This window comes from Triturus cristatus, chromosome 2_1, assembly GCF_964204655.1.
Source record: "Triturus cristatus chromosome 2_1, aTriCri1.1, whole genome shotgun sequence".
Lineage (NCBI taxonomy): Eukaryota > Metazoa > Chordata > Amphibia > Caudata > Salamandridae > Triturus > Triturus cristatus.
This window is the reverse complement of record NC_140581.1, coordinates 395,014,929-395,029,107: the sequence shown is the minus strand read 5'-3', so window position 1 is coordinate 395,029,107 and position 14,179 is coordinate 395,014,929. Positions and strand designations below refer to the sequence as shown.

The 14,179-nt window shown below is 46.4% G+C and overlaps 1 protein-coding gene across 1 annotated transcript in view; it reads left to right on the top strand.

The window, feature by feature from the left end:
* DIMT1 (DIM1 rRNA methyltransferase and ribosome maturation factor) overlaps positions 1–14,179 on the top strand; it is a 177,012-nt gene that overhangs the window by 140,536 nt on the left and 22,297 nt on the right. The window contains exon 9 of the mRNA XM_085631601.1: positions 10,729–10,793. Coding sequence (XP_085487727.1) covers positions 10,729–10,793 — 65 coding nt within the window. The remainder of the gene's footprint in view (positions 1–10,728; positions 10,794–14,179) is intronic.

Genomic DNA, 14,179 nt, shown 5'->3' with positions numbered 1-14,179 from the left:
CTGGCTCCACCGACTCCGTGTACGGCGCCGGCGACGCCGGTTCCACGGATCCGCTCAAGAAGAGAGGCCCAAAGGGTCTTGGGTGAAGAACGATATAGAGTGGAGGTGGAGGAAGGTGAGGTTGACACGTCCTCTGATGAGTTTGAGGGGATTCAGGAGGCTAGTGGCCTGGACACGACTCCGGAGTGGGAGCATTCTTCTACTAGGTCCTCTCCGCCGCAGGAACTGGCTCCCTATCATATGGTGATAAAAAAGGCCGCAGAGCTGTTGGATTTGCAGTTGCCCTCTGCGGTATATAAGCCTAACCTTCTTACCGAGGTGCTACATTCGCCTTCCTCGACCAGTGAGCCTTTGCTGCCTTTCAATGAGGCTATTTTGGAGCCAATTGTGGAAGTCTGGCGTAAGCCGCTATCTTCACCAGCGGTCTCCAGGCAGGTGGCGAGAAGATATAGGGGGGCTCCTGGGGATCCAGATTTTCTATCTTCTCACCCTTCGCCAGAAAGTCTAGTGGTGCAGGCGTCATGCTCGAAGCATGCTTCAGGAGCATTCCCTCAGACTCCTGCGGACAGGGAGGCCAAAAAGTTTGATCAAGCGGCTAAGAAAACCTTTTCATCTGGGAGCATGGCGCTTAAGTCCACTAATGCCACGTGCTTGCTAGGGCGCTATGTTCATGCTTTGATGGACTCTATGAAATCTTTAGCCCCTAAGCTGCCAGACGGTGATAAGGCGTCCTTTATGGAGGTGGTCGCAGATACTCAGGCCGCTGCGAGACAGGTGATTCAGTCGGGCCTTGATACGGCTGATTCGGTGGCGAGAATAATGGGGTCGTCTATAGCTACTAGGAGGCAGGCGTGGCTTTGTTCGTCTGGCTTCTCTACGGACGTTCAGGCCACATTGGTGGATTTGCCCTTTGACGGACAAAAACTTTTTGGTGAAAAGGCGGACTCTGCCCTACAGAGATTTAAGGAGAGTAGGGTAACAGCTAAATCTTTAGGTCTGCAGGCTCCTGCTAAAGGATTTGGACTTAAGAAGTTCAGGGGTTTCGGGAGTTCTTCATTTCGCTCCTACCGGCAGCCTCAGCAGCAGCAACAACAGCAGAATCCCCTCTATAGGTCCTATAGAGGGAGACAAAGAGGTCAGAGAGGTTCTGGCCGCAACCCCTCTTCATCTTCTGTCTCCTCTGCTCCCAATGAAGCTTCAGGGAAGCAGCCCTAGAACCCCCATCCTGGATCATGTAAGACCTGTGGGGGGTCGGGTGTCCCACTTTCTGCAGGGTTGGAAATCTGTTCTAACCGACCTTTGGCTTTTAAACCTCGTGGAGACTGGGTACGCCCTTCCCTTTCGGGAGTTTCCTCCCCCTTACCCTCCTTGCCAAGGTTACTGCTCGGAAGACCATCTGCTTCTTCTGCAGAAGGAGGTACTAGCTTTGATTCAAAAGGGTGCAACAGAAGTGGTTCTGGAGCAGGAAAGGGGTCAGGGATGCTACTCACGGTATTTCCTGATTCCCAAGAAGGACGGCAGATTGCGTCCGATACTGGACCTCAGAGTCTTGGAACTTTTACCTGAAACAGGTGAAATTCAAGATGCTGACCCTTGCGCAGGTTCTTCAAGCGTTGCAGCAAGGAGACTGGATGGTGTCGATCGACTTGCAGGATGCGTACTTCCATGTCCCAATCCTGAAGTCGCACAGGAAGTATCTCCGTTTTACGGTTGGGTCCCAACATTACCAGTTTGCGGTCCTCCCGTTTGGTCTTACTACCGCACCTCGAGTCTTCACGCAGGTGATGGCAGTAGTCCCCAGAGATGGTGCAGCATCATCTGCAGGTAACATCTCAGCTGTTGTTCGAATTGGGTTTTTCAATAAACGTGCCCAAATCTCACCTGGTGCCCTCTCAACGCAACCTGTTCATAGGGGCGGTACTGGACACTATGTGTCGGGCATTTCCTGCTCCTCAAAGAATTCTCGACATACAGGAGATGGTACCTTTATTCCACAATGGAGCGGTTGTTCCAGTTCTGAAGGTCCTTCGCCTGCTCGGTCTGTTCGCCTCTTGCATTCTGTTGGTCAACCATGCACGCTGGCACATGAGGGCGCTCCAGTGGTGCCTCCGCAGGCAGTGGTATCAGCACAACGGAGATCTCAGGGAGTCGATCAGGATCTCCAGAGAAGCTGCAGTGGATATATCTTGGTGGAGCGTGGAGGGCAATCTGTCTCAAGGAAAGCCCTTCCATCTACCTCCATCGGTGGCCACAGTGATAACGGATGCCTCCACCTTAGGGTGGGGTGCTCATCTGGGGGATCTGGAGATCAAGGGTCTTTGGTCTCCAGAGGAAAGGTTGCTTCACATCAACCTTTTGGAATTGCGGGCGATTCGGTTGGCACTCAAGGCCTTCCTCCCTTCCCTTCGCGGTCAGTCTGTTCAAGTCCTGACGGACAACACTACCGCGATGTGGTATGTCAACAAGCAGGGAGGAGTTGGGTCGCATTGTCTCTACAGAGAGGCCCTGCGTCTTTGGTCCTGGGCTCAGGACCATCGGATTTGTCTGATGGCAAATCATCTGGCCGGGGTGCTGAACGTGCGTGCGGACAGTCTCAGTCGGCGGTTCTCCGCCGACCACGAGTGGAGGCTCCATCCGGAGGTGGTTCGTTACGTCTTTCGGACGTGGGGAACCCCTCGGGTGGACCTGTTCGCCACCCGCGAGAACGCGCACTGCCCGTCATTCTGCAGTCTCCAGTTTCCGATGCAGGGGGCGTTGGGGGACGCGTTTCAGTTGAGTTGGGTCTCACAACTCCTTTACGTGTTTCCTCCCATACCCTTGATTCCTCGGGTTTTGAGGAAGATTCGCCAAGACCGAGCCCAAACTATATTGATCGCCCCGGATTGGCCAAGAAGGGTGTGGTACACAGATCTTCTCCACCTCTCCTCGTGCCCTCCGCTCCGTCTCCCTCTGAGCGCATACCTCCTCTCGCAGTCGGAGGGGCAGGTTCTACACCCCCACCTCCAGAGCTTACTCCATGCCTGGAGATTGAACGGGGCAACCTGAGTTCTTTCTCTCTCCCACCTGATGTGGTGGATGTTATTTTATCGGCCAGGCGACACTCCACCAAGTCCATTTACTCCTACAGGTGGTCCAAGTTTGTAAAATGGTGTGGAGAGATCCATTGACCCTTTAAAAGCCCATCTTTCTGAGGTGCTCCAGTTTGCTCTTTCCTTGGCACAGCAGGGCTGTGCTGTGGCCACGGTCAAGGGCTATCTATCGGCTTTTCTATGTCTACCTGATCAACCATCATTATTTAAATCTCCGATTGTGCTGAGGTTTATCAAAGGCCTTACAAACAAGTTTCCACCTACTCCTTTTGTAATGCCACTGTGGGACCTTAATCTTGTCTTAACTTTTCTGATGGGGTCCCCGTTTGAGCCTCTTCATAGTTGTCCTATGAGGCTGTTGTCCTTTAAGACGGTCTTTCTTGTAGTCATAACCTCGGCAAGGAGGGAGAGTGAGCTTCAAGCTCTTAGTTCTAAACCCCCTTTTCTAACATTACATGCTGAAGGGATGGTACTCAGGACCAGGGCTGCTTTCCTGCCAAAAGTTGTTACTCCGTTTCATTTGGGGCAGTCTATTACTCTCCCTGTTTTTTATCCACCTCCTCATCCCTCCAAGGAGGAGGAAAGGCTTCATCGCCTGGAACCGAAGAGAGCTGTTAGCTTTTACTTGGACAGAACGAAGGATTATCGTCTGGACGATCAGCTCTTCGTGGGTAATGTTGGACATTCCAAAGGAAGAGCGGTGCACAAGCGCACTCTATCAAGATGGATCATCCTTGCCATCAAGATCTGCTATGCCCTGGCTGGTAAGGTTCCTCCTGAGGGTATTAGGGCTCATTCAACTAGAGCTAAATCATCTACATCTGCTTTGGCCCGGGGTGTTCCTGTGGCAGATATTTGTAAAGCCGCGACTTGGGCCTCCCTCCATACTTTCACAAAGCATTATTGCTTGGAATCTGAGATGAGGAGGGAGGGCCCCTTCGCGCGCTCTGTCTTGCAAGACTTTCTGGTATAGGAAGGTGGACACCCTCCTCCGGGAGTGGTGACTGCTGTGGGAATCTATTCACAAGGTGAGGAATCCACTGGCAGATGTATCCATCAGAAGAACAAGTTACTTACCTTCGGTAACGCTTTTTCTGGTGGATACAGTATCTGCCTGTGGATTCCTCACTGGCCCACCCGCCTCCCCGTTGTCCACCTTTGTATACCTTAAAAGTTGTCTTGTTTGAGATGTTGTTATGCTTTCTGGTACATTTGTAGGAAATGCTTATTTTGTTTAGCTTTCCTTTTGTTTATGTACTGTGTATATTTGGTTGTATATTGTATACTGTGTATACTGTGAATCTGTCGTTGGTCCACCTGTGCGCCTCGGAGGCACGGAAAAAATGGGTGGAACTGACGTCATCATGCCGACGTGGCTCTCTTATGGCTCCGGTGACGTCATACGGAGTCGCAAGCGGAGCCGATGCATTATGACATCGTCCACGTCGGCGTAGAGAGCTGGGGAAAAAAGTTCCGTGGAATGCTGGCGCAGGGGATATTCACAAGGTGAGGAATCCACAGGCAGATACTGTATCCACCAGAAAAAGCGTTACCGAAGGTAAGTAACTTGTTCATCCCACTTAGTGCTTACACTGCAACAAAAATAATGTAATATATGGAATGCTTGAAACTACCATGCCATCAAGTCTTGGGTTGCTTGTGTTCTGGTTCAAAGAGGACCTGGCCTGGCGTTTCAGTTTCGAAATGTCTTATTGGAGCAAGGTCATGACTGAATTGCATATGTCTGGGTCCAAATGGGGGGGGGCATGGTGGGCAAAAGAACATTGGGATGGAATGCTAGCCCAGTGATTTCCAGTAGTTAGAAAAATTGCTAGCATTTCTCCCATCACCTTTTGTGTATTTGGTGTACCACCCTAGGTACCAAGGGTATTCCCAGACGTGGGTCCAGTGCTTACTGTGCCACGAAAACAAGCTCCACACTTCTGACAAAGCGAATCAGGGTGGAACTAGTTGTGGGTTGCTTTTGCTGTGGATAAGGGTGGACCTGGCCTATCAGATCGGGTTAGACGGATCCTATTGGAGAATGAATGATTTGCATATGTTGGGCAAAAGAGCAATAGGCTGGAATGCTACCCGAGCTACTGCCAGTAGTCCGTCTTATTGCAAGCATTTCTCCCTTAGCTTGTGCATTTAGTATATTTTTTTAGTGGCACATGACACCCTCCAAGGAAAAGTAGAAAGAGATAGAAATGGTCCTCGCTCATAGATTACTTACACTTGCTAGGAGTATTTCTCTCTTAATGGCCATCAGGTACACCGAACAGTGGAGGTGCTGAAACAGGGGTGGGTATTTAAAGACTGGGCTGATAGTGTTGTACCATGTTGGAGTGACAAAAACATAGCACCTCTCTGGAAGAGCTAGAGGGGCTGAGGTGGGAATAGTTGCAGAGACTGCTGGCATTAGAGATCTAGTAGAGACCTAGGAAGTAGTAGCGCTCCCAGTGGTTGCACCCTTGGTGTAACAATAAAGTCCATCACAGAAATGTCATACAGCCCTCTATTCTTATTTAACCCTGGAATCATGGCTAAAGCCATCTTTAATTGCAAGATTGTAAGGTGATGCTCTACAGCCACCTTTCTAATCACAAATCCTCTGTTCCGCCTTCATTTCTATCATCTTAGATGAATCCTTGTACAGTGAAATTACAGTCTTGATTGATACTATTCAACTCATGGGTAGGTTATTCTGTCACTGTCTCAAGTTCTCTCGGGAACAGTACCTCCAAGGTCCGCCTTTCAGATGCACAGACTCTGCAGTGCAGCATATCCTAGAGGTTCAGTGTGGCTTAATGAGGGGAAAGGATATAGGGAGGGTATTCCAGGGAGGGAAATCGGGAACACACAGGCGAAGAAGGATGATCAATTGTCAGCTGTTCACAGGAATCCATCACCAATACATTTGTTACTTGAAAGGAAAGGCTTTAAATTAGAATCCTAGCAGTGCACATTCTCTATAATCCACCCCATAGTATAAGACCTCCTAAAAGTCAAAGTAATAAGGTTACACCTCTAGGTACTCTTTGGAATTCTTAATATATTGTTAAATCACTACTCTTTGTGAGGTAACCTCCCACTTACTGTCTTACTTTAGGTGTTGTCATCTTGTTAATCCAGTGGTTTCAAAGTTCTCTGCCCAATCTCCCATATCCATTGCCACTACCACCAGATACATACAAGATGTATCCCAATTAACTTGTGGCTACTCAGCATTATTTGTGGGCCCAAGACCTCTGGTTTGCCCATGTATATAAACAGGTCATCTTCATACAGTGATACATCCTCACCACCCATCGTCCATTTGAAACCTGTCACTATGGGGTCTGTTATGATGAGTTTCACCAGGGGCTCCATCACCGTGGTGAAGACAAAGGTGGAAATTGGGCAACCCTGCCTAGTACCTGGAGAATGGAAATAGGCTCAGACATATTATTTGTGTATCCTAGCCACGGGTGTGTACAGTAAATGTGTACACGGCAAGAAGGTGGGGCCCAATCATTGTCTCTTGAGTATGACAACCAGGTATTCCCAGTTCAGTTTGCTCAAGGCTTGGAGCATTGATGTGTGTGAATGGAGGCATTTGGCAAAAGCAAGAGCTGTATTAAGCTAACGTATATCATATTCTGTGGTCCAGTGGGGCTTAGAGCCACTCTTCACTGTGTATTACTGTTAGAAGTATTGTTAGTTGGTTTGCCGATATTTTGTCAAGTATTTTGATTTCCATGTCAAGTAGTTAATTCAGTCTATATGATTCACATTGATCAACGTCTCTACCTGGTTTAGTTATCACTACAATGGCCACTTCTCTGATTCAGGAGATAATGTGCTCACCTTCTTCTCAGCTGTAGATAGTGCCAGTAGATGCAGAGTAAGTAGGGAAGCGTTAGCCTTCTAGAATTTCAATTTGGAGCCCATTTAGGTCTGGAGTCTTTCCAGATTGCGTCTTATTGATCACCTCTCAAATCTCCTCAGCTGCGTCTTATTGATCACCTCTCAAATCTCCTCAGCAGTGATCTTCAAGTTAAGAGCTTGAATCTCCTGCTGTGCAAGCACAGAGGCCACGATCACCTCAACTTCTCCAATCTCTGCTCCGGGCTCTGAGCCCACTGTAGAAGAGGGCACACTTGTTTGCTATCCCTTTGGGTCCCGAATCTCCGTAACATCCAGTTTTAATTTTTTTAATTGTATGTTGATGGTTTTTTGGTACTCAACTGGTAGATTATTTTCCATCTTTATTCCCCTACCATAGATAGAATCGACTCTGAAAGAAAATCTATGCTTTCTTGAGTTTCTGACATTACCAATTGTTGTAGATCTAATTTTGAAGTGTCAAATTCATTCACTCACTTACTGTCTATATTGAACCTAAAGGCTGAAGATCTGTGGCTCTACTGTCTGGATGTTTTCTTTTTTTAACTTTTTCAACCTAGCAGTATTTCTCTTGTTCACTATTCCAAATGCCTCTCAGAGCATCACACAACGAAGCCAACATTAAAAAGAAAATATTGTTCAGTTTTCACTTATAGTGTTTCTCTGAGGTTCTCCCTGCTTAACCACCACATACATAAGTGCCTGGACCACGGGCCCTTCTTAGCTTTTTGTCTCTTGCCATACTAACAGGTGCATGGCCCAAGAGCTCCATGGTGTATGTGTTTTTGCTGGTAACCTTATCGGCAGCTAGGATTTGCTACTCTGTGCAAGAGAACAATATATATTTTCCTCAAACTGTGAGAAACCTCCATCTGCACCATACATACCTTCCAGGCGTTGGATTGTAATAGATAGTGGTTTCAGAGTCAAGAAGAAAATTGGGGTGATAGCAGTCAACCCTGCATGCTGCCTCTTTATTTTGGGAAAGACTTTGTCAGGAAGCTTCTGCAGTTCACCTGAACCACAAATGGAGGCCAGCTGCTTTCTCACAGTTTAGGTCCTTGCTAGTCACACTCCTGGTGCAAGTATGTCCTTTTGAGGTGCTCAATTGCCCCGAAACACAGCTGGTCTGGATCCTACCTTTATACTCCTTTTCCAGACAGTGGCTGTTGAGCAATTGCCTAAAGTCTAGGAGCTGGTTTTGGGGTGGTTCCTTTTCAATTTCATTTTCTGACTGCAGTGCAGACACGACCTTTGTGTAGGCGATGTCTGTCACAGAAGGTATTGATAATGTTGGCAGGAGTATCCAAAACATGGTCACAAAGAGGTGTGAAGACTCTTCATCGGGCTGACATAAGCCTTCTTGAAATAACAGGGAGGGAAAAACAAAAGAGTAGGCAATGCCTAGAAACTTCCTCACTCTTAATAACAGAATCTGCTGTCTTATTTCCCACTCCTTAACTATCAACAAAATGTCACTGCTCTAGAAGAACTAATTTGCAATCCTCTACTAAGAGCTACTAGTGGAAATTATAAGGGTAACCCTGTCTCCATACGTCCACTCTTTCGTGTCTTGGACTCCTCATCAGCTCCAGGAATGCAGGCAATACACTTCCATTGTCTGGAGAAACTGTATTCAATCCTCCATTTTGTGCCATGTCAAACCTGGGGCTATCCAGGATTTATTCCACGGATCCCAGCAATCCGACTCTTACCACGACATGGAGTCTTGCAACTAGGCACACCTTGCGTATATGTGCTTAACACGCACAGGATGTCAGCACTAGGGTCTGGGTGTCACCTCAAAGCAGAACTTTACACAAGTAGGGTCAGTTGATTGCACTTTTCCCAAACCTGGAAAAGGTATTTTCAGTATCATCAAACTTCGAAAAATCAGTAGGCGGTCTCTACTGCTTCATATCAGCAACCCAGGACATTGACAGTAGTTTTATGTCAATAAATAGAACACACTTTGTACTCCAGGTCACAGAAAAAGGTCTGGGCCTTTGACTCACCATGGACATGCCTAGACCTCCGCACAAACGCTAGAATAGCACGTCAGCTGGGCCAGCAAAAAGTCAGAATACCAGTTTCATGTAGTCGGACACTCAGGGCAGTGATGCATGCTTGTGTACCAGACACTGGATATTCCTGTCCCAACAGTTACCTACCTATCACAATAGTTCTTCTGCGAGGGTATGCTCCCCAGATTCCTAACCGATCCTTTCCTGTTTGAAGGTTGACCTCATATCTAAAGCTGAAAGAGAGCTAAAAGAAAAACCCACTTTGAACTGAATAGTAAGCCTCGCTCACCCAAAATACCAGATTTAAAGAAGACTGCATTCCATATGGTGGTGTTTTAAAAAAAAAAAAAAATGTAATTTCTGTAAACTGTTACACAAAACGATTTATAAAGAATATATTTAATGATCCTGAATACTGTTTGGGAAATGACTCTAGGTAATGGCAGAAACCCTTGCTGGAGAACCATTGTTAGTTGATTTCACTATGAGGTTTTGAAATTTGCACATCATCCATTCTTTTGAAGGATGCCTTCATCACTGCTAATGACACTTAAGTGCCAAAATGACAGACCAGAATGATGTATGTACTTGATGGAAGGAATCCATGTGATTGCAAAATGAATGAATACAGTTAGATTTAATAAGTGCTCCCATAGTATCCTATTCAGAGATGTTTTACTTAACGATATACGAGGTATTGTGCATTTCTGACTAAGTACTACAGCAGCCTGACATTTGGAAATGATCATAAAAGGTTACAAATTAGGTTAGGAAGTAGTGGATTAAATTGGTTTTGCCATTAACACACTATAGGGCTCATTACAATGTCCGGCGGAAAGCCTCCGTCCGACACCATCTCGGTTTTGGGACCGACCGACTTGCAGTCAGCAGTTTTGAATGCTGGATTACTGTTCGGTCAGATTCCCATTGTTTCCTATGGGAGCTCATGTTAAGCCTGAGAACCTGCCGTAACACAGGCTCCTATGGGGAAATGGGGTGTGTGTGTAAAACCCTGCACTCTGTCGCAAAACCCCATGGTGCCTGCTACGCAGTGCTGGGTTTTACAGGGGGCTACCTAAGCCCACCAATTGTAGGCCGCGGGGCTAAGGGGCCCAGCCAAGAGCCCCCAAATTCACTTTCTAACAGCCTTTCCATGTCGGAAAGGCTGGCGCGGAAAGATCGATGGAAACCTGCATTGTAATTTCGATGGCAGAAACGCTGTCCATAGGGGGTTACCGTGCGGTTCCGAGCAACAGAAATACTCTGCGAGTCGGTCAGGACTGAGTAGGAATGACCGGCCTGTTTACGTTCCGACCGCAAACATCGTAATCGGGCGGTCAGTAGGGAGGGCTCCGCCGCCGTCTGGAAAATTCCGACTGTCAGGCGGAGGCTTTCCGCCCGACATTGCAATGAGCCCCTTTGTTTATTAGCCTATATTTATCTCTCACTATCTCTCATCCATAACAAAAAAGATACATAAACAACCTTAGTCCTAAAATCAGCATGTATTTCAAAATGGCATCAGACTTGCTGTGTTTGTTTCACACTCATTCTGTTTGTTCTATTTCAACTTTTTTGTCATTAATATATTCACATTTTTAATAAGTAGAAAAAAAAAACACAGGATAGTTTTATTTTAATCCTTCTGTTAATTTTCAATTGCAAACAGAATTAATGTTTTACTAATGTTAATATTGGTTATTATATGTTCAGTTCTTTATCTTCAGGAATGGGATGGTCTCGTAAGAATTTGTTTTGTCAGGAAGAACAAGACACTATCTGCTGCCTTTAAGTAAGTATCTTTTTGCCTTGAAATAGGCATATATATTGGTATTTGTATTGAGATTAAGGACAGTTTATACTTTGCACAGCCCTGCATATCTTTGTTTTATGGTAATTAAAGTATTTAAAAAAGGGCTTTATGGTGTATAATCCGTTAACTATGCTACAAATGTCTTTGCAGTTGGGATTGCTGTCAGGCAATAGGAATACTAAACCACGTGGATGTTTTCCTAATCTGAAGTAGGAGGGAACAAGACATAATAGGATTGTGCTTTCCAGTATACTCAAGTTTTATTTCAACAAAGGAACTTTAATAGTAGTGCATAGTTTAGAAGTTCCTAAAATAAATAATGTTATAAATGTAGATGCTTCTAAAAAATAGTGTTGCATGCAACCATTTCCATTCTGATAACATATTGTCCTTTTGAATAACATCTCCTTTCCTGCTTAGATGAACTATTTGCCTCTGTATGCCACGAAACTGTAATTCATTTTATTTGACTATGGACAACCAGGATGCAGGAGCATGACATGAATAGCGGCCTCTTTTACCCTGTATTTAAAGTATAACATTTACATCACTATTTTTAAACTGTTTAGATATTTACATTGTTTGTTTGAATAAGATTTGATGTCCAGTTTATTAAAGCCATCTCCAATCTAAATTCTCAATCTAAAGGGGTTGTTTAGTTTGTCAATTTCTCGTCGAATTTTTTTTTTTAACAGGAAAAATGACATTATGAACAGTTGGTACTTACAGCTATTCTTCTCCGGCAGAAGTGTGTTCGGTTTGGATTAAAGCCTCTTTCTAAAGTTTAATTTATTGTCAAAATTTAGTCTAAATTTTACTGTTTGATATTTGCACTGGTTGTGTGTGCTTTTATGTGCGCACACATGCACAAAACCCCATTACCACGCTTTTGTCTTTTTTCAAGATTAGAGTATACAAATAATTAATTGGTAGAATGAAAGCATGCCAGTGAAACTCTGAACTAAGCGAACCTTACAAGAATAAACAAGACCTTAATAATAAACTTTGTCTATAACTCTATCAGGTGTCTTGATATGCTCATTCATATCTCTTTTTGCAGGTGTGGACCACTAAAGTCTCTTGAACCGTGTCTATGATATTTACAAATTTAGAGATTCCATTTTTTGGACTACTGTTAGTGCTTTCTCAGTCAATTTCTTGTTTGTTTATTTCATTATTATTTTGCGCCCAAATATGTCACAGATGATAATGGTCATTGGTGACGGGCGTACATTTTATTTTTCTCCACACGACTAAGTCCATCTTAAAAACTGTATTTCTCCTCCAAAAGACTACACCTTTGTACTAAAAAAACTTATTGCCACGAAATATTTGTATCCCCTGAAAACCTACCAACTACTAGTGTGCTGGCTGACTGATGTAGACCAGTCTGCAACCACAGACAGGTTAATGACCCCCTGCAGGTGAGAGCCGATGCTCCCTGAGGGCATAACAATACCATCTCCGGTCGGAGGTGTTGCCACCTCCTCCAAGCAGGATGGCCAGTGATCAGCTTATCAAGACAGCAGGCTTCAAAGCCCTCTGCCGCCTTTGATAAGTGACCCGAGGCATCTCCAGACAGGCGAAATAGCACCTCCTGCTCTAGGCCTATTTGGCACCAAGACAGGTGGGAAAATTACCTAGTCAGGAGGCGTGTCTCCCTCTCAGGCTAATACCACCCATAGCGTGGGCTACCTGAAGTGGACACGACTTTTAGAATTCCACTATCTTAGTTTTGGCAGATTAGGCTTTCTGGGTCAGGTTTATGTCCACTTCCCACAGGAAGTGGTCATATAGAGGGTGTAGACATCATGAAGGTTATTAAGCCATTGGCTACTACCTGTCCCTCCCTGTAATGCCCCTTAACTGAGTATTTAGGTGGCACCCCTGACATCAGGATCTCTGAGTCAACGGATCAAGTTGTGAAGGACACCGAGAGCCGCAAGAAAGAGTGAGAACTTAAGACTGCTGTGGACCATTGGCGTCAAACCCTTCCTGCTGCACTAAGTGCCAACAGTTGCGACTCAATGACTCGTCTTGCAACTGAACTCCTGCCAAGCACCCCAGTGGGCTGCCAGCACTTCATAAATTGCCAGCAAATCTCCCTTGCAGTAGAGAGCTCTTCCCCTGCTGGCAGCAGGCACTGAAACACGAAGTCAGGTCACCCGAATTGCTGCTCCCAGGCCAGCCCAATGCACTAGTACTCCCCCCCCCCCCCCCCCCCCCCCCCAACCAGGAAGAGGACCCTGTGCTTCTGAAGGTCCGATCTGCCCCCCCCCACCACCAAGTGAGAGGACACCAGGACCAACCAGGGCCACATAGAACCAATACTCGGGATACCAGACCCCTTGCAGCAAGCAGAGACCGTGAGAGTTCAGTCGGGATGCCAACGACTCTCTGACAAAGCAGCCATCGAGGGATGTCAGCACCGCAGAGACCCACTTCTGAAGTGACCCAGCTGTCCTGATGTTTACTTGCTCACCCGACGACCGCAAGGCTCCAGGATGCACAGAGCTCACCCAACCTTTCGACTCTGCACCCGACCGCCCCAGCCCGGGTACCAACGAACCGGCTATGCCCCCTTATCCCCAGTACACTTGTGACCTGAGCCCCCATTGGGAGTTCCAGGACTTATCCCCAAGTCCCCCTCTGCAGCCTAATTCTAGGTGGCTCCCCCTTCATTCTACCAGCGTAGCACGCACAGTTACCAGGTCAACCAGCATTGATGCACCCAGACACCAGGTAACAATAACTGTGGTGGTACTTTGGACCTTGGCCCCCTATCACCCTAAGTCCCGAAGGAGATCCCCAGAAACCGAACTCAAATAACAGTATGCTACACATGCCTTTTCTCCCATAGGAAACCATTGTGCATGAAGACACATTCAAGTGAACATTTTACTTACCTGTTAAAATATATATTTTGAACAGAACTTACTAGAGAACGAGATTCTTGGTATCAAAATTTATATACAAATACGAGTTGTTTTTCTAAATTGGTCTCAGATTTATTCTTGAGTGTTTCTCTCATTTATTGCCTTTGTATGTATCAAAAAATGCTTAACGGGGCGTGGCCAAGATGGCTGAGTGAGCGGATGGGTTTTCGCAGCGCTCCATCCCCGCCCGACGATCCGCACTTACATAGCAACCCCCTGGTTTAGGGGGTCAGCGAAACAGAGGTCAAGTACCGAGAACCCGGAGCTGCGGGGGGCTCGATAACCTCCGGTTTGGTTGAGTCTGGGATCCGGCGCACGCCGTAGCCTATGGAGGGCGTGGCTTGCGTGGCTGGACAGGGCTGCGCAGAACACAACAGCCACAGCGGTAAGCCTTCAACCGACGCTGCCTTCGGTGCACTAGTGACGAAA